The following is a 22549-nucleotide window of genomic DNA, read 5'->3' on the forward strand; positions in this document are numbered from 1 at the left end:
AATACCTGTACAATTGTTATATAATTATAGATTTTATTAAATTTATGTGGTCTTAGTCTATTCGATCTCCAGTTACCAAAGTATGTATTTAAAATAGAATGTGTTATCCATGATGGATACTAATCGAGAGTATTTCATACATGCACATGATGCCAAATTAATGTTGGATAAATATTTTAAACTACACGTAAAAGTACATGTAGTCATATACCAAGGAAGAGTACTGTACCGCTGCAAATACTTCTTAAGTGAAATTCATGTGAATTTTGTGTCAAATGAAGTTAACATGATTTTCAAGTGAAAAGCACTTTACATGGAATTCATGTGAAAAATTTGAATTTCGGTTGAAGTCTCGATTCACTCCCCCCGAACGTTGTGTGAAAGAGTAATCAAGGGAACCAATTAAGGTTATAGCGGTAATCAAAAGAATGTAATCCTGGGACAAAGACCAGACATGGAAAACAGACATGCACAACAAAGAACACAGAGTAAGTAAAATCATACATACAAAGTAACAAAAGCAAATGAGCAACTCGGACTCCACTAAAAACTTGGAGCATGAACCAGGTGCACCGGTAGGGTATGCGTCTTCTGCTTTTCTAGAAACACCAACCGAGTTGCTCATAAAAGGTCAAGTCCGGGGTATACAAACGAGGAAAGGAAAACTATGACTCGTTGACTAAATCAGTTTGCATGGTGCAGATTGATACACCATAACGATCCAAGAGTTCATAATGACGACCATTAAACTTCTGTAGTGAACTCTCATTAATCTAATTTGTGGAAATCATGCGAAAAAAATATCTGTTATCTACCAACATTGAACTTCCTCATATGGAATGATATTGATTGTATTAGATTTACAGAATAAAATGTGACGACTATTAGTATGTGTAAGCACTTAGGAAATAAATCAGATATTATTTCTGTAGTAAACAAACTTTAAAGGTTGATCGTGTCAAATTTATTTTAACACATTTTTGGGTGTCTTTCCAAAGTCACACGTGTTGTGTGACCCTTCTGTAAGGTATACTGGGGAACAAGTATAGTTCCATAAGGTACTTAAATAATCCAGAGATATTGAGAGACAACATTTTAGTGATGTTAATCCAACGAGACCTAAATTATAACTGACTATATTGCAGTACATATACTGCATGGAAAAAGCTACAGGCACACCCTTGTGGGAAAATTATGACATATTCATTTAACACTTTGTTAATATGAACAAAGACCGGATATGCATACTTCAACTTCGAGTGTTTCAACAATTTCAATTACAGTTCCAAATTGTCTGTTAGTGGAAAGTATGATCTATCTTATGTAACTTGACACATGATATTAATCTTATATGAAATAGATCATCGTAACAACACATAAAAAATTGCAGTTATAGGTCTCACTAACCACTTCTAACGTTTCCATTACTTTACATGTTAAAAAAGTAAGTTTCAAAGTTCCACTGTGAATTTCCAGGACAAATGACATCTTAAAGTTGCATACCGTTGCAAAGCTTGGAAAATAAGGCTTCCAAAATCATTATGCTAATGGTACGATGATAGTAGAAATTCTTCACAAAATTTACTTGAATAAGTAATACTGAAAATCCTCATTTTTACCTGTTCTGCTAACTGACAGCATGAAGGCAAATTACTCACACATGTAAACAATATTCATACACTTTTGTAGTTAATTACATATATGATTTTAAAGTACACATTCTCAGCTTTACTTTGACTTCTTTTAATCATAATACACACAAACAATGCACTTACAATGCATATGTCTAGGTTCAGTGTTTTTTTGGTACTACATGGGGGGGGGGGTTTGGCCATTTGACCCGGAAGTGGTTAGTGAGACCTATATGCCCTTGAAGGATGCATACTGTACCTGATTAAATATTGTTCACTTGAAATACATGTGAATTTAGTTCCACATGAAATTAGTATTATATTCACGTGTAAATCATTTGACAAGTAATTCATGGGAAAAGTTTACGTGAATTTTGTGTCTCATAAATTTTATTTGCTTATTTGGTCAATGCAGGTGAAAAATCAAGTGTAAATCGTGTAAAAATCATGTACAATAATTCTGTCTGTGTAATCTTTCAAAGCTCAATATCCTCAAGTGGAACAATATTGATCATTAGTTTTACAGAATAAAACGTGACGACTGCAGTAGGTGTAAGTACTTCAGAAATAAATCAAATAGTTTTTTTTAAGTAAACACACTTTAAAATAATCCTTGTCTGAAATCTATTTCTATATAGAAGTAATGTGTGTTCCTTATTTGCATACACTCACCATACAGCTTATGTCACGTTGGACATATTGATTTTTTTTGGGGAATTCAATGACTAATACAAAGTAATACAAAAAAAAAAACATGAAAGTCATCAAAAGGAAGATGTTTTTAAGTGTCACAAAGCTTGATGTATAAGAAACATTAAAGTCACACAGTTAGCTATTACGATAGCCTTACATTGGAAAACATCATCGACACATTATAAATCTCTTTGACTGAAGGACACATACGATAATTAAAAGAACTCACCCAAATATCTCTATCTTTAGAATTTTACTTTTCATCTGTCTCGTTATAATTCCTGTCAGTAAGACTAAATTTAAAATGTCAATATCTTAGAAATGACTTCAATTTTAAAGTAATACTTGCTATTTTTTATATAAACTACTGAAATAAAAACTAAAAGAAAATTAACCTTACAATCTATCTAAACAATGCGATATACATTTCAATGTGAAGCAAATCATGATTGTCGAGCTTAAAGGTAAATGTAATCTATCTATTCCAATTATGCAGGTGAAGTGTTATTCGTGACTGGACGACTTTATTATTCTGGGCTACTGTTAAAATGTTATAAGATTTGTACAAAATTTATCTTTTTCAAAATAAATAAATCCGAACTCGTTTTTGCTTTGTAAATTTATTATACAGATTGTTTGGAATGTAAGACTAATTTATTTGAAAACCTGATCTTCATTTTGTGTCATTTAGTTCTTCCGATAACATTTGGTTCACTGAATATCTATCAGTATTGACTATTACTTTTAGAACAGAGACAATGTCGAGTGTTTTTTTTTTCGAGGAAAGTACCATAACATTGCACACGGGATAATATTGTTGGTACATAATTTTTCAAAAAACTGAGCAGGATGACAATTTCACACATCTTGATTTGGCAGCACTAAAGACCCTACATAAAAAAGACATAAAGAATAGACAGGCAAAAACAAAATTTGTTTTCTTAAGTTAAATTCCTTATCACCATAGTATTATTTATCAAATAATGGAATATATTATCAAACTTTCATACTTTGTATAGTTATAAAGATTGGTTCGGCCTTTAAAGAGGAAATATCCCTCAGCGTCGCCTCAAACAGACACTTCATTATTATCCCGTGTGTATTTTTCTTGTCTAATGAAAAAGTTCATCCCAACATGAAAAGGAGGTTTTTGATATCTTTCTACCACTTTTTGATTTTAAAGTACACATTCTCAGCTTTACTTTGACTTCTTTTAATCATAATACACACAAACAATGCACTTACAATGCATATGTCTAGGTTCAGTGTTTTTTTGGTACTACATAGGGGGGGGGGGGGTGGCCATTTGACCCGGAAGTGGTTAGTGAGACCTATATGCCCTTGAAGGATGCATACTGTACCTGAACAAATATTGTTCACTTGAAATACATGTGAATTTAGTTCCACATGAAATTAGTATTATATTCACGTGTAAATCATTTGACAAGTAATTCATGGGAAAAGTTTACGTGAATTTTGTGTCTCATAAATTTTATTTGCTTATTTGGTCAATGCAGGTGAAAAATCAAGTGTAAATCGTGTAAAAATCATGTACAATAATTCTGTCTGTGTAATCTTTCAAAGCTCAATATCCTCAAATGGAACAATATTGATCATTAGTTTTACAGAATAAAACGTGACGACTGCAGTAGGTGTAAGTACTTCAGAAATAAATCAAATAGTTTTTTTTAAGTAAACACACTTTAAAATAATCCTTGTCTGAAATCAATTTCTATATAGAAGTAATGTGTGTTCCTTATTTGCATACACTCACCATACAGCTTATGTCACGTTGGACATATTGATTTTTTTGGGAATTCAATGACTAATACAAAGTAATACAAAAAAAACATGAAAGTCATCAAAAGGAAGATGTTTTTAAGTGTCACAAAGCTTGATGTATAAGAAACATTAAAGTCACACAGTTAGCTGTTACGATAGCCTTACATTGGAAAACATCATCGACACATTATAAATCTCTTTGACTGAAGGACACATACGATAATTAAAAGAACTCACCCAAATATCTCTATCTTTAGAATTTTACTTTTCATCTGTCTCGTTATAATTCCTGTCAGTAAGACTAAATTTAAAATGTCAATATCTTAGAAATGACTTCAATTTTAAAGTAATACTTGCTATTTTTTATATAAACTACTGAAATAAAAACTAAAAGAAAATTAACCTTACAATCTATCTAAACAATGCGATATACATTTCAATGTGAAGCAAATCATGATTGTCGAGCTTAAAGGTAAATGTAATCTATCTATTCCAATTATGCAGGTGAAGTGTTATTCGTGACTGGACGACTTTATTATTCTGGGCTACTGTTAAAATGTTATAAGATTTGTACAAAATTTATCTTTTTCAAAATAAATAAATCCGAACTCGTTTTTGCTTTGTAAATTTATTATACAGATTGTTTGGAATGTAAGACTAATTTATTTGAAAACCTGATCTTCATTTTGTGTCATTTAGTTCTTCCGATAACATTTGGTTCACTGAATATCTATCAGTATTGACTATTACTTTTAGAACAGAGACAATGTCAAGTGTTTTTTTTTTCGAGGAAAGTACCATAACATTGCACACGGGATAATATTGTTGGTACATAATTTTTCAAAAAACTGAGCAGGATGACAATTTCACACATCTTGATTTGGCAGCACTAAAGACCCTACATAAAAAAGACATAAAGAATAGACAGGCAAAAACAAAATTTGTTTTCTTAAGTTAAATTCCTTATTACCATAGTATTATTTATCAAATAATGGAATATATTATCAAACTTTCATACTTTGTATAGTTATAAAGATTGGTTCGGCCTTTAAAGAGGAAATATCCCTCAGCGTCGCCTCAAACAGACACTTCATTATTATCCCGTGTGTATTTTTCTTGTCTAATGAAAAAGTTCATCCCAACATGAAAAGGAGGTTTTTGATATCTTTCTACCACTTTTTGATTTTAAAGTACACATTCTCAGCTTTACTTTGACTTCTTTTAATCATAATACACACAAACAATGCACTTACAATGCATATGTCTAGGTTCAGTGTTTTTTTGGTACTACATAGGGGGGGGGGGTGGCCATTTGACCCGGAAGTGGTTAGTGAGACCTATATGCCCTTGAAGGATGCATACTGTACCTGAACAAATATTGTTCACTTGAAATACATGTGAATTTAGTTCCACATGAAATTAGTATTATATTCACGTGTAAATCATTTGACAAGTAATTCATGGGAAAAGTTTACGTGAATTTTGTGTCTCATAAATTTTATTTGCTTATTTGGTCAATGCAGGTGAAAAATCAAGTGTAAATCGTGTAAAAATCATGTACAATAATTCTGTCTGTGTAATCTTTCAAAGCTCAATATCCTCAAATGGAACAATATTGATCATTAGTTTTACAGAATAAAACGTGACGACTGCAGTAGGTGTAAGTACTTCAGAAATAAATCAAATAGTTTTTTTTAAGTAAACACACTTTAAAATAATCCTTGTCTGAAATCAATTTCTATATAGAAGTAATGTGTGTTCCTTATTTGCATACACTCACCATACAGCTTATGTCACGTTGGACATATTGATTTTTTTGGGAATTCAATGACTAATACAAAGTAATACAAAAAAAACATGAAAGTCATCAAAAGGAAGATGTTTTTAAGTGTCACAAAGCTTGATGTATAAGAAACATTAAAGTCACACAGTTAGCTGTTACGATAGCCTTACATTGGAAAACATCATCGACACATTATAAATCTCTTTGACTGAAGGACACATACGATAATTAAAAGAACTCACCCAAATATCTCTATCTTTAGAATTTTACTTTTCATCTGTCTCGTTATAATTCCTGTCAGTAAGACTAAATTTAAAATGTCAATATCTTAGAAATGACTTCAATTTTAAAGTAATACTTGCTATTTTTTATATAAACTACTGAAATAAAAACTAAAAGAAAATTAACCTTACAATCTATCTAAACAATGCGATATACATTTCAATGTGAAGCAAATCATGATTGTCGAGCTTAAAGGTAAATGTAATCTATCTATTCCAATTATGCAGGTGAAGTGTTATTCGTGACTGGACGACTTTATTATTCTGGGCTACTGTTAAAATGTTATAAGATTTGTACAAAATTTATCTTTTTCAAAATAAATAAATCCGAACTCGTTTTTGCTTTGTAAATTTATTATACAGATTGTTTGGAATGTAAGACTAATTTATTTGAAAACCTGATCTTCATTTTGTGTCATTTAGTTCTTCCGATAACATTTGGTTCACTGAATATCTATCAGTATTGACTATTACTTTTAGAACAGAGACAATGTCAAGTGTTTTTTTTTTCGAGGAAAGTACCATAACATTGCACACGGGATAATATTGTTGGTACATAATTTTTCAAAAAACTGAGCAGGATGACAATTTCACACATCTTGATTTGGCAGCACTAAAGACCCTACATAAAAAAGACATAAAGAATAGACAGGCAAAAACAAAATTTGTTTTCTTAAGTTAAATTCCTTATTACCATAGTATTATTTATCAAATAATGGAATATATTATCAAACTTTCATACTTTGTATAGTTATAAAGATTGGTTCGGCCTTTAAAGAGGAAATATCCCTCAGCGTCGCCTCAAACAGACACTTCATTATTATCCCGTGTGTATTTTTCTTGTCTAATGAAAAAGTTCATCCCAACATGAAAAGGAGGTTTTTGATATCTTTCTACCACTTTGTGATCGTCATGATCCGAGGCGTGTCAAACACTGAAAATAATTATGGATGTTTAGACGTTAAAAGAAATGACTAGAAACAGGGAAACAACTTAGAAAGACTTTGAATGACGTAATGTAACAAGATTTCATAAACGTTCAGGTTTAGTACGTCTTTTTGCAGAGGTACAATGGGTTATTAAAAATTCTGTTTGATCAAAGCCTGACTCGTAAGTTAAAATCAGTTTGAATTTTATTGATAGAAATCTCACAAATCGAAAGCGAGGCAACTTTTTTTGAAAAAAACGTTTAAAAAATAAGATGTTAGTAATATTCCTATCATATTAAACAAAACAATTCCTGGAACGACCAAGGATGGATTGTATAGCTGCTCACTTAGGTTTTGTTGCGTTTTTCAACATACGATTTAAATTAAAATGAGATTGGCCTAAGGTAGGGTCCCTTTATTTCACCAAGACTCAATTCTGGTAATCATTTACTGGGTAATGATGAAAACCAATATCCAGAGAGGTGACATACTTTCGCCTATATTTTCACCTCTAGAAAGCCTGAACTTTATTTGGTATTTCTTTCTTGTTATCAGATCTAGATAATATGTAATATAATTGAGTTGGCTTACTATGTTTCAGATCAATGCTAATAAGAGACATGAAATGCAGCTAAACGTAACGTTTAGTACCATATTAGTAAAGATAAATGTACTAGCTACTGAGCAGGATGACAATATCACACACCTAGATTTGGCAGCACTAAAGACCTTACATAAAAAGACATAAAACATAGACTGGCAAAAACAAAAATTGTTTTCCTAAAAGTACAAACAGTTTTAAAGTCTAACAATGAAAGAGTAAGTCATAACAGTTACATATATGCAAATTCGTTTCATGGGAAGAAAATATGGGTCGCTCAAGTTCATTCATGGGAGCCTCTATCAATCACATAACATTGTCTGGTGGCATCGGTTTATAATTCATAACCTTCTAAATGCGACATTTCTAATATTATCACCTATCTAATACAAAATAAGTGTGACAACAAAATTACCGGACACTTATCGTGTTTATTATCAAGTCAAGTCCAAAATAAATCAGACAAAATAGATATTACAACACCGGATCAGCTGGTACTGGAATGGTCCTGACTTGGAAATTTAGAGTAAAATCTAGGTTTTACACTGCGTTAAATCTTCCTCTTCCATTGCAGTGTGATTATATCAGTGATGATTAAATAGCATTTGCATGCTATTGCGTTATAATCGGTAAACCAGCGGTCACATCAGCACAAAGAACAATTTACAAAAAAATAATCATTAGCCATTATTTAAGAAAAAAATGAGTATTTTTCAACCATAGACTGATGTCTAAAAAAATAGTAAGAGACCTTTTAAGACACATTTCCTCATTCTCCTGATTCAGGAGTCCATCACGGAAATATTTATGGCGTTCAAGGACATCAGAGTAGTTAATATTTGGTCTAGCGTAGCGAATAAATTGTGAAATATAAACATCATATGCAGGAAATGAAGGGATATTGCTGCACAAGTGAGGAAAACTTCTGATATCTAAACTAATGTTGTCTCTTTTATCATAAATCTTAGTGCTGAGATGACCAGTGTGGTCAAATTCAAGATGTAGATCCAAACAAAAAAAGATGCAAAACAAGCTGTTTCTATATTTATCTCGAGCTCTGGTGGATATATAAGGTAACCGTTTACCAAAAGAAAGGTTGTTGATGGACAATACATCATTGATATACATGTAGCTGTATATAAATTTAAAGGATTTATCATCCTTCTTTTTTTTTATTCATTACGACAAAATTCAGTCTCGTATGAAATAAAAAGGAATCGGCAAGGAGAGGAGCACAGTAAGTGCCTATTGGAACGCAAACTTGTTGTTGAAAAATAGCTCCTTCAAATGTGACAAATATGTAATCGATGTTGAAACGAAGCATATTTCACTCTGGTTATCTGTGTAGCACACTTTGCCCTTTTGCGATATTTTAGGAAAAAAAAATATGTGGATTTGTAACCAAGAACAACATAATTTTTCGAAACAGCCAAAGATTTACTGATAAGTCTTTTCAAACGAGAATTCAATTTATCATGTGGTAACATAGTGTAAAGAGATGAGAAGTCAAAAGTTTGGAGAGCACTCAATTCCGAAAAGCTGCCGGATTGAAGTAAATCTTTTGAATTTTTAAGTATCAACATATGATTTATGCCACTACGAAAGTTAGTGGTATTGCAATTAGCTTGCTGTTCACCCATTACAATATCTTTGTAAGATGAATTGACATCGCCTTCGTGGAGCAAGATGAAGATCCTGCTATATATCGTTCTTTGCATGGATTCTTATGAAGTTCGGGAATCCAATACATCCAAAACAAGTAAGGTAAATCCTCTCATTTTGTTTCGATGTTGAGAGAAGACATGAAGGATATCTGGTTGTTTAGAATCTCATCTTTGTCAAAAGTAGTACATTTGTATGTGGCATTACCTGGAATGTTATTATAAATGCCCAATTCCTTAATTCCTTTTGGACCTTGAGAAACTACCTCACATAGGAGCTCATTCTTAATGATATTCAAATCACAAGTGATGACGTGACCAGAAGCACTGTAATTAAAGAGAAAGGAAGCACAGTCTCATATCAGAAGGGACTCTAAGTATTCCTCAATGTTAAGATTCTGCAATGTCTTTTTATGGTTAAAAATTTTACTACTTATTTTCTTAGTGTAGCTGTAAGAGACAATAGGAATAGATTGATTTTTTGAAATATGGTGGAATTTTGTTAACTACCTCTTTACGATGAAGACATTGCTGAGGTTAATAGCATCTATTTCCTTGTTGGAAAATGGAATATGTATACATTTTCGATTCTCATCAAGAAGAAGCTAAGATCTGACAGTTTTAAAAAGACGGAATTTGGCAACATCAGATATAATGCTGGACAATCTTTATTGTGTCGAAAAAGGATCATCACCTTCCACGAGCCCGAAATCTCTGACATCTTTCAGAAGGGTGACTAGCAATGATAAAAAAATTGTAATGCGATAAACACCTATAGGTTATGTTAAACTAGACATTAAATTATTTAGAAATAATTGGTAAGAGACAAAATTAAAAATAAGGACGTGGATTAAAGGAGAAATACTTGCGGGACTTTTTGTTATGTACGGAGTGGAAAGGATAAAAAAGGCCTACCCACAACCTACCACTTTTAAAAGTTGCAGTAGTAGGCACTTAGATATCCGCTCGAATATTGGTTCCCATGTACTCTTTGACTCATTAGATGTTCATTTGTAGACGTGACACAGTAAGTTATCTGTAATGGTCTAATGGATTTCCGATTCCTATCACAAAGATACACTAATTGCGAGTTGCAATTCATTACTATGAATTAATGGACTATTTTGCACGATTTAGTTCTTTCAAAATGTCGGTTAAAAATATATAATCCTTAATTAAAAATGTCCTAGGATGAAATAAAATAAATTAACCAATAAAATGCCTATGGAAGATTTCAGGTTAAAGTTCCATGACTCTTTACAAGCTCAAAAGATATACTTGTAGACGCCAGTAGTTTTGAATATAAAAAGATTTTCTGTGTGCACTTATTAGAATTTTGAGTTGGTCATACAATTCGTTCTTTGCCCGTTTTCATTTTTGTGTGCCTGACATGGTCTATCGAATTCCTCTCTTTTAAACTTTGACACTGCAACGTCTTATTGGTGTACTGAATCCATGGTTAAATTTGTTAAATAATTTTTAATATCAACCTTTTCAACAAAGAGAAATTTTGTAGTTAATGTTCTAATTTTTTTTTAACAATTTTCATATCAAAACCGTGACTAGTATTATGTACTGTTATTTTTTTATCATTAGCTGGCGTTTTGTCATTGGAGTTTCCAAATTACATAAATGATAGTGATATATTTACCGGCATTTGCATTAAATAGTTAACATTTTGTGTAGGCTTTTACCCGTTAACTGTATAGGTTAATAGGTTATTGCACTAGGAATTTGCAGTTTCAGCAAAAATAATGGTAGGTGATTTGGTTTCATTGTTGAACATGGGACATGTTGTTAAGAAATAATGGTTCTTCACATTTCCTATCGAGTTTCAATAGCATCTTTTCGGACAATTTCGTTGATTTCGAGCATTGCCGGGATTGGCCGAGGATGTACCGATTGATCGAGTTAGTGCTCTTATAATTTGTTATACACTCAGTTGTCTTTTACTAGAATAGACCTCGCCAATTTCTCAAGACGTTTTTTACATTGCAATACCCGATGTAGTTAGTGAAGTGTCATAATTAAAAAAGAAATTTAGTCAAAGAAAAACACGTAATATGCAAATGAATGGGCGAAAATCAAATGCCGGTTCCACTAGAGAAATTTACCCTTATCAACAACAGTGAGCCCATTTAAAAAGACGCATATTAAACAGAAAACATTTCTCTAATTACCGTTGGTTAAATATGCGTCTGGTAAAGCTTTCACACAATAATAAAAAAACGCCAAAAAAAAAAAAAAAAAAAAAAAAAAAAAAAAAAAAAAAACATACTTCTGTGTCAATCAGTCATTATTCCTTTCTAATACAGTACAATTGATTTATTATGGTTTAACGTGCAATGGCAGATATTTCATGCATTCCATGACAATTTATCGAACAGACCGTGCTTTGTATTTGTCCGACACACTGAGCTGGAATTTTATTTTGATAGTTCACATTAACAAAAGTTCGAAGATAGTCGTGCCACCCTACTAGGACACAATATTCTGACTCCGAGTCAAACGGCCATCACTCTTCCCTTTAAATTCTTGGTGAATAAGCAGTGACTACTAATTTTAATTCCTTTATAAGTGACATATCATACATATGTCAAGTATAATGTTAAATGTTTAAGCATTGTATGTGAGTTAGTTATTTTTTCACTATTAAATCAAAACTGAAATGTCCTTACATATTAACTGGATATTGTAAGATAATGAAATCAGAAAGGGTAGTTAATTTCATTCTAAAAAAAGATCTGAACTCCCTCGTTTATATAGATATTCATGATTACAATTTACAGAGTAATTAAACTTTAGAAACAAATCAATATTATGTAATAATTCAAACAAACCCTGGTTAAAGAACCTTGGTCGCAAATCAATATATAACATGTACATCAGAAACATCTATTTTATTTCTTACGAATATACGCTTCATCATGTATCTTGTGTCTTCTTTGGTTTCTTTAGCTTTACGTTTTGGGCTCATAACCGCAACTTTTGATATCTTTAATTATGAAACATGGGAATATGGAAAAAAGGACCGACCTAAAATGTCCAAAAGCTTTGTGTGAAGACCCCTCATCTCGTCTCGATATCTGTCTGTAACGCGAAACCAACATGGGAACTAGATAAATCCTGTAAACTTCTAAGACTGGAGTACATACAACGAATTGGAATGGTATCGTTTTAGGACAAAAATGTACAGTCGGCAGCTTTAATTCATTACCATGAAATGTTGAACAGATTTGCCCAAAAATCTATGTGAGTTTACTGCCATCGTCAAACTAGATCTGAGGCACAACTTCATCAAATATATATATATATAGAGTAAACATTTTATCATCATCCTATGTGATTCGTATTTTGAGGAGGACAGTTCTCAGACTCGTATTGAATAAAAATACATTTGGAACTGTTTTCGGCAAAACTCATCAAAGAATATAATCATAATAAACTTCGAATTATTAGATACTTCCAGAATACAAAATACACAAATGAAAGCATTTTTTAGACTTGGATTAGATTTAGATTTTGCTATTAGAAAGACGTTTCATGTCGTCTTGGTCCTCCAATGAGTGTCAAACGCAGATAAGATAGAAATGATAAGACAACATTTAATGCAATAAGATGGACGCCTGTTAAAGAGTTCGTAAACAATAATGAAAACCCTATAACCATGAAAATATAGTAGGTCACCGTTCTTATTACTGTTTTTCAACTCATCAGAATCGTATATTGGGTACCACTTAGTGTTAATTAATTCTATAACTATAAAATATAGGAAACCCTCTATTTGAACAGCTTTAATTGTTCTATTACTATCATAAAAAAAAACTAGCTTCATGTACCCATAAATGACAAGTGATCATATTTGTCAGCATATTTTTACAAATATATTAATATTGTTTGTATTCATATTGTTTTGTTTATGAAATTTATCAAAGGTTTATCTCAATATAAAATGAGTCACTTAACATATTTGGTCTTTACATATTGTCTGATCAACAACAAGTGTAACTTTTGATGGATTTGAAATACGCAATGATATAAATGAAATGATTCCAACAAAATAGTTTTAGTTATATTAAACTTATTGCATGCATCCTGCATCTTTTTAGGCATATATTTTATATATTATCAGAAAAGTCTGTGGTCTGAAAGGAGATAAGTAAAAACTTAATCGCAAAATCATTTTATACGATTTTATCATAAAATTATTACAAACATCTCATGAAAAAAAAGCTCTGTTAAAGGGTAAATAATTTGTGGGAATATGTTTTACGGAAATGTTGCTGTGGAAGTTTTGGTTTCAAAAATAAAGATAGAAAATGATTTTTTTTTAGAATTAAATAGAATGGCAGATAATGTTTTTTTTAACAAAAGTGGAGACGAAATATTAAAGGTCAGTTCTTTTTATTAACCAGAAATGTTCAAGACCCAAATATAACCTATAGTGTTTTCATTTAGCTTTGCTCATGATGGACGGAGCTTTTTGCACTCAAATATCATTTGAGTCGCCTAATCGCTAGCACAGAAACCAAAGCTTCTTTCCGTGGTTGAATGAAGAAATAAAGTTATTTTTCTTAAATATTCCATATGATAGATCAATGTCAACCTGACATTTGTGGTAAAGAATTTTGTGGACCAGTATTATAGACATTCATAGGCTTTAACTGGAGTTATATAGTTAAATGTTATAAATACTTGCAATTGATCTCTTTTTGCTGCATACTTTCAAATAATTGAAACTATAACTCCTAAAATCAATACCAACCTTCCTTTTGAGTGTGAAAGCATAAACAATTTAAAAAATCAACTAATATTCAAGTTATCAAAGCATCAAATGTAGAGGTTTACGGACGATGACTACATAGTTGTATGAATGAGTAATGAAAAGAACCAAGATTCTAGCGGAAATCAAAAGAATGCAATCCAGGGACAAAGACCACACATTGAAAACAAAAAAACACAACAAAGAACATAAAGTAACCAAAATATTACATACAAAGTAACAAAAGTAAATGAGCATCTTCGACTCCACTAAAAACTAGGAGCATGGACCAGGTGCATATGTAGGGTAAGCCTTCTATGTTTTTTTTCCTAGAAACACCCGCCGAGTTGCTCATAAAAAGTCAAATTCAGGGTAGACGAAAGAAGAAAGGAAAACTACGACACGTTGTACAAATCAGTTTTCACGGTGCAGATGGATAGACCGTAACGGTCCACGAGTTCATGATAAAAACTGCTTATTAATCAATATGGTCTATTTATAGTTACTGTAGCCATACTCTTTGTCGAGGAATAAATTATCCCCACACCTATTTTGTTCACAATACACTAAAAATATTCGCAAAGATTGGTTTGAATCTCTTGATAAATTAACACACAAATAGCAAATATATAATATTTAGAGTCTCTCAGGAGCCTGAATCGCTCACTTGAACATTGTGCGCCTACCAAGTTCAATATCTCTAACAAGGAGTCGTCCTACAGCTTTTAGCTAATAGAGATTGTGAAAGGCCTTATCGACATAATTATCTTCTTATCTATCATTGTTTACAAGAAAACTACAAAAACGTCATTTTTACCTATCTTGGGCAAAAAAATTAACAAGTAGGTTTCCTATAACTTTGACCTAATAAAGCTATTTGAATGCCTTATCATAAGAGTCATTTTATCAATGGTTTTATAAGACAGGGACACCTTTATTTCATCCTATCCCTCATGGTTTATATAAACCTAACAAATGGCCTTTCCCCTATGTTTCATAATAAAAATGGCGTCCATGTTTTTAACCGGATCAAAAAACAGAAACGCATTTGTTGTGCAATATATCATACGGAACATTTCGGACAACTTTCATTAAAATCTGTCAGTTAGTTTCAGAGAAGATGTCTGATAAAAGTTTACAGGCGACAACGACGACGACGAAAGCCAAAATGTTTGCATTTAATCACATAGTTCTTTGGGTCATGTGAGCTAAAAAGGGTAAAAACCCCAACATTGGTCAACGACCACGGCAGACGCCCGGTGATGGTAATAAATCACATTGCCCTTCTGTTCAGTAGATAAAAATGACAATCTGTGTAGACTAGGAATGTTTGGTATAAGCTGAAAAATTAAATGGTGTGCAAGAAAGATTCGGAGTACAATAACCTTAACCAATAACAGATGTTTCTTAGCAGTGCTGTAATGTTCAGAGCGTGTTGTTCAGAGCGTGACTATCAATATTTTTTTGATTGGCACCGATTGAAAAGAAATTTACGCATGATTTGTTGACGAAATCCTTGGAATAATGTATGAAATATTCTATATATCTGTATTTAGAATTCAACTTTTCAATTTTAACGGCTAGGACGAAATTGACAAACGAAGGCATAATATCAACTTGAGGAAGAAATTTGTGCACGTTTATGGTTGATATTGTTGCAGATTATATACATCGTTTCTTTGTTTGATCATAAATCGATCAATCACGAGGCTGTGGTGTCTATTGAAATCATGTTTTATAGAAAATGGATTTAATGTTAAATGATTCATAGTTTTATAAAGTACTGGAGACTATTCACCAAGTCCCCTAGTCTTCCCTTGTCTTTTTACCAATACGCTTAGTCCCAAAAAAATCTGTGAATGGCAAGGTAGTAATAGTTGCCACTCTCTTCGTTACATGTTTGTATGCTGTAGGCATTCTCTAATTCAGACATTTGTAAAATGCCTAGAAAAAATAGACAATCTTTTGTGTGTATCTTTTATTTATCATCATCGTGGTACTCCATACAACCATAAAGAAAACATCTTATTTTGACCATTTACATTATATTTCCAAAATATTTAAAAATTGGGACCATGCATTTTACATTATTTCATATATACATGTACATTGCATCACACAACTTTTGTACTAAAATATGTACATTCGATTATATAGAACGATGGCATGTATATGGAATGTAGGTCAAATTTTAAATTAAGGACTGTTAAGAATTAAAAAAAAGTGTCATATTCAAAATGTATACGCATAAGAAAGACTTGTAGTTAATGTGTTTTGATATAAAAGTGTTCAGATTTCAAGTAAGATTGGGAGGAGGCGTAAATAAAAATTAATGTTCCGCGGAAGCAATGTAAGAGTTCAAGGTTCTGCAGAATTAAGAGTTCATGCAAAAACAAAATCCAAATTTTAGGGGGAATGGACCTCGTCATTAACAGATCATTTGTATCAGGATAAACTACGGGTATGACAGAAGATAAAAATAACCATAAAATATCATTTCTAGAACATGTTAAAACTCAAGCTCCGAACAGGGTCTGACGTTCGAAATTTACAACAGACGCTGCAGCTAGCCTTCTAAGAAAGTGCAAGAAGCTTGCAAAAGTCGGGAAAAACTAAACGATTCTACACGACGTTATCCGATTGTCCAGCGACGTATAATTTGAATTACGCCCTAGAATTACGACAGCAGCAGTTAATAAGACAGGAAACGAACGTCTGTCGCTGCACAGAGCTTGGTTTAAACTATCTTAAAAGGCTTGCATATAGTATGGATATTTTTTCCGTATTTGTACTTTTATTTATCGCATGATTATGGATACTCTAAGCAAAGGTTACTGAACAAGGATGTTTCAGAAAGAAGTATAAAATTTTCGTTCACTGAATTAATAAGTAAGATTGACAATTAATGATATATAAAAAGTGAGTTGACAATATTTAGTATATTTTTGCAGATAATAAGAAAAGAAAGGATTTGATTCTACGGTTATCCTCTCAAATAATAGCAAATGTGAGATATGTTTTCAATGGGCGCCACATCAAAAGTGCCCATGGCTTTCGGTAAGTCGTCTCGGGCGATATTCTTCCTTCGTGTGGTTGTATAGTAAATCATCCTCAAATGAAGGCAGAATGTGTATAATATCAACTGAACAACGTACCTGTACCGGCGTAGTCACATGTCTCTTTATAAGTATATATTTAATATAAGAAAAACAAAAACATTTTATTAAAAAAAATAAACACACTTATATCCTAAGCACTGTTCTCTACAATTGCCATCCCAGAATTTGTGTAGAAACATCAACGGTATGGAACTATAGCTACTCTGGGGCATTCTAAAACGAGTAACACTTGTTAACTTTCCTTTCATCTGTGGCTACATTCCTTCAGCATCTAGTTATGGAATTTATATATTTTTTAACTTACATGTTATTCCAGAGCCTGCCGAAATTACGCGGACTTTTTGTACCATGCTAAACTTCAGACAATTATGCTTTTGGAACAAGGTTATGTTACTACAAAATTGATATCGTCACTACAGAAGTTTTCTGGCCGTCATCATAAACTCATGAATCGTAACAACGTATCCAAATGCATCATGAGAATCTATTTTTTTCACCGTTTAGTAGTTTTCCATGCTCCCAGTTTTTATTGAAGTTCCGGTTACTCACTTGCTTTCGTTTACTTGTACATGTTATTTTGCTTGTTTTGATCGTTTCATGTTTCATGATCTTTATTGTTTGTGTCTGTTTTCCCTCTCTTGTCTTTGTCTAAATATTATTTTCTTTTTGATTTCCGCTTAAATTTTGGTTCTCTTGATTACTTTTTAAAAATAAACAGATAAAGATCAGCTGCCATATTGATAGTAAAACTATTCAAAATCAGCGTCATTGTTTTAATATTACCACAGCATGTTCAACAATCAGCAGTTTGATCTTTACTAAAGACCGGTCGTAACCCATCCGGCTATTTCTCCTTGATGTTATTAACACAGATCTATAAATGAACTATTGCACATATGAAAAATCCCCCCAAAATATGTAATCACATATGCAAATTTTTATATTGTATATTGTTATTTTATGGCCGTGATATAAACTAAACTTTATGTACCCATAAACATTAATAGGGGATTATAAATACATGTATAATTATAAGCAGATACTTTGTTAGAGTTTTTGTATGCTTGCTGTAAAATATCTGAACTTTCTTATCTAAATTGCGTTTGATGTTTATTTTTCACAGAGTTTACTTCACAACCATGTCATTTACTTAAGGAAATAAATCAAATTGTATATATGATACAATCAGACACTAAAAAATCAGGATCCTCAGATCAGTTTAAATTTAAGAAAAAATCAATTTAGTCTCTTATTATTACACATTACATAATGCACCTCGCGTCGTGTTTTTTGTCTCTACCTATAGGTTTTGGATTAATTACAGCAACACTTGCTTCATTTTATTATGAAACATGGGAATATGGAAACCGGACGGACTTGAAATGTCCAAAAAAGTGGTGTGAAGAGAATCATCCCACTCGCTTCGTAAGCTGCTGTGTCTGTAATGCAAAATGTTCATGGGAATTGGACGGATCTCTTAACTATCTAAGATTAGAATACACACAGCGAGATGGAAATGGTATCGTTTTGGGAATAAATGTTTCGCCAGCAGCTTTAACTCACTACAAAGGAATGCTGACGGAGTTACCCAAAAATCTTTGCCAGTTTACTGCCATCGTTAAATTATATCTGAAGCACAACTTTATTGCATCTTTGGCAGGTATATCCTGCTTATCGAACCTGGACACTTTGGACGTCAGTTATAACAGAATACGGTACATTAAAAATGATACTTTCACTGGAATGCCTATGCTGCGCGTGTTGAACGTGACTCACAATGGATTGGAGTATCTCGATCCGTTTACAATCGCCAATACTCACCTCAAGCTATTTCATGTTGATTTCTCGTATAATAATCAAAAGATTTTGGACGTAAGTAATATTGTTCCCGAAAACAATTTCTGTAAATACGATTTTAAATGTAATCAGATAAAAGATTTTGTTAATGATGGCAACTTCCAAATCAATATTGATAAAATTTACGAAGGCGGTTACGTGGAACTCATCGGCAATAATTTTGATGAATTCTTCGACTTCAAAGAACTAGGACTGGACGACATACTTGTATTTGGGAAAATCTTAAATTTTGGATTTTCGTTAGCTGATTCAAATATGACGTGTAACTGTATCATGCAACCCTACCTCAAGCTTGCAGAACAAGTTATTAAACGCATATGGCGTAATTACTTCAACATAACATGTGCTGGTCCTTCGGACCTGAAAGGTCAATCTATTGTAGACATTGTCAAAGAAGACCGACTTGATGAATTAGTTTGCGTTATAAATGAAACGATGAAATGTCCGCGATATTGTGAATGCTATGAACAACCAAACAGAAATAGAACAGTCGTTGACTGTTCTAGCCGTGAATATGAACATATGCCGAATTATTTACCGGAAAAACACAACATAACACTCAATCTTAGAAACAATAGTATCAGCACTATCATAAACGCAAATAAATTGACAAATGTGACAACGATTGACATATCCCAGAATCAGCTGCAGTCCATCTCAAGAGCTGCTGTTATGATTATGACTGATTACAAAAGTATAAACTTAACAACAAATAAAATTTCACAATTAAGTCGGTATTTTCAAACACTGCATCCATGTTCTACATACTTTGGGAATATTACTGTCAATTGTGATTGCAATAGCTTTTGGATTAGAGACTGGCTTGTGAACAAAAACAACTACTTGTGTTATAATATAACAAAAATAACTTGTTTAACTAAATCAGGAACAATACCAGCATTGGAAATTACAATGGATGATATTTGTAATGATAAAAATAGTTTATTTGAAATATTGACTTCCATATTTGGCATTATGTCTTCATTTGTATTGGCAATTTTCGGAACTTTGTACATCTATCGGTATGAACTGTATATTTTAAGAAGAAGGTGTTGTCCAAAGATCTTTTCCAAAGTGTCAACAGAGGCAAAATATGACGCCTACATTTCTTTTTACGAAAATAACGATTCGATCAGGCAGTGGGTGGTCAAAAACTTTGATTATCATCTTACGTTGAGAGGTTACAGAGCTTACATACCATGTAGAGACATGGTGATTGGGTCGTCATTAGAAGAGGAAATATCCCTGGGCGTCGCCTCGAGTAGACATTTTATTATCATCATTTGTGATTCGTATTTAGATGAGGACAGCATACATACTTCTATTGAATGGAAATATATTTGGAATAGTTTTCGTCAGACCCCATCCAAAAATATAATTATAATTAATTTCGGCTTATTAGACACTTCTGCTGTGAGTAATCCTAAAATGAAAGCATTTCTTAGACTTGGGTTAGATTTAGACTTCGCTAATAGAACGCGCAGTTTGCTGAAAGATGTATCTTGCCGTCTTGGTCCCCCGATGCGAAGCAAACGGAAGAAGGACCTAAATGCAAAGACGATATTTAAAGGAACAAATTGGACACCAGTGAAAGTTTTCAAAAACATTAATACAGACTTAATAACCATTAAGGTTTAGAATTAGGAATTAAAATTTGTTTGTTTAGTAAAAGTCATAAATTTACATACGCTTATTTTAAAATACTAATTTTGCAAATGAAAAACTAAATGAAGGAAGCTTAGATACAAAATGGCTCTTTTCTGTGCCAAGAATATGACAGTAATTACTGTTAAAGAGTAATCAAGAGAAGGATATAGCGGTAATCAAAAGAATGTAATCCAGGGACAAGACCAGACATGAAAAACAGACATACACAACGAAGAACATAAAGTAACTAAAATCATACATACAAAGTAACAAAAGTAAATGAGCAACTCGGACTCAACTAAAAACTGGGAGCAACGCCAAGGTGCACCGGTATGTTAATTATCATCTGCTGTTCTAGAAATACCCGAATGCCGAGTTGCTCATAAAAAGTCAAGTCCGGGCGATATGAAAGAGGAAAGGAAACCTATGACGCATGAACAAATCAGTTTTCATGGTGTAGATTGGTACACCGTTACGATCCACGAGTTCATAATGACGACCATAATACTTCATCTTGTAGCAACATAGCCCTGTTCCAGAAGCCTAATTGTAAGAAGTCTAGTGCGATACAGGAAGTCTGAGTAGTTATACATGAAGTTACATATATTAGAACTTCCCTTACATTCTTGTGAAAAAAAAATCAAAGCAGTAAAGTGGGTGCCATTTTCCTTACAATTTGTACTTTTAGGAGAAAGAATGCAAATAAAATTCTTGCAAGCAATAATTTATTTCAAGAACAATTACCTGTGCATTTCGACAGTACTGGCTCTTCAGAGACAGCAATCTAATAATAATACAATTAGTGTAAGATGATACATTGCTCTATAACAAATGAATGAATAAACGTTAGGCCCATCAATGGGTCCACACAATCAATGGCAGTATGTTGTAGTTTTGTGTTATAAATTGCCCATACACTCGGTGCCAATTGGTTGAAAATATGAAACTGCCCTGGTATAATAAGAAACATACCTCTGTTGGACATCGGTCTCAGAATTAACTTCTACTCAAATGACCTGGTAACACAATGATAACTACACTGTAATTCCCTGCAAAAAATAACACATCTACACAGTATTTGTAATACATTTAAATCTTTGTTTTTTAAACAATAAACAAGTAAAATCCCCTTACTCAGTAAAACACGTCCTGTATGGCAGCTTCATATGAGTGCAAGGTTGAACCTTAAAAAAGTAAATTGATTTGAGATAAATACTGTAATCTGAATAGTTATGATAATTTTGTTATATCTCAATGGATAAAAAAATATTGACACGCCCCATATTCAGTAAAATTCAGAGCTACTTTTCTCATATTTAAAGATAAAAATATGTTTTAAAATTAATTTATGGCTATGATAAACATTTTGTATACTGACAAATAACATAAAGTTTCCATGTACATATTATGTTTATTGCACTTCGAGCAATAAACAATATGCACATGGAAAATTTATGATATTTTTCAATAGACAAAAAATTCATTATTGCCAATTCTTAATTGTCATTCCTTATTTGTTTATATTGTTTAGTTAAACAACTTACTAATAATTCAGTTTGCACCTTCCTGTCAATCATTCCTTTGTAGACCTCATCACCAAAGGATACAGTTAATAATATTCAGAGATTTAACTCATTATACATTTTAGTATTTGTACATGTTACACTGCGGATGTTACTTGTATTCCTAATTCCAGTGGAAGGTACTCGAGAATTATCATAAGATAAATGTTGAAAGATTTAGTTCATTAGGTTAACAATTATCTAAAGAATGCCAGCAATATATCCGTTTTAGGACGAAGAA

General features: G+C 32.3%; 1 protein-coding gene and 1 long non-coding RNA gene across 2 annotated transcripts; one reads left to right on the forward strand and one right to left on the reverse strand.

The window, feature by feature from the left end:
• Positions 1 to 16106: 16106 nt before the first annotated feature.
• On the reverse strand, positions 16107 to 21962 carry LOC148616891 (uncharacterized). The gene is made up of 3 exons (XR_015922316.1): positions 21881 to 21962; positions 21719 to 21795; positions 16107 to 17513 (listed from the first exon to the last, which is right to left on the reverse strand). It is a non-coding gene; the product is annotated as an uncharacterized LOC148616891 (long non-coding RNA).
• On the forward strand, positions 18459 to 21630 carry LOC148616892 (protein toll-like). Its single transcript, XM_088584049.1, has one exon. The coding sequence runs from the start codon at positions 18512 to 18514 to the stop codon at positions 20735 to 20737; it is 2226 nt and encodes a 741-aa protein (XP_088440175.1). The 5' UTR covers positions 18459 to 18511; the 3' UTR covers positions 20738 to 21630.
• Positions 21963 to 22549: the final 587 nt, after the last annotated feature.

Source organism: Perna viridis, chromosome 5, assembly GCF_037379345.1.
Source record: "Perna viridis isolate PV_CMFRI_1.1 ecotype Kerala chromosome 5, ASM3737934v1, whole genome shotgun sequence".
Lineage (NCBI taxonomy): Eukaryota > Metazoa > Mollusca > Bivalvia > Mytilida > Mytilidae > Perna > Perna viridis.

Coding starts and splice junctions, on each gene's coding strand:
- LOC148616892 (XM_088584049.1), top strand. CDS start 18,512: ATGCACCTCGCGTCGTGTTTTTTGTCTCTACCTATAGGTTTTGGATTA.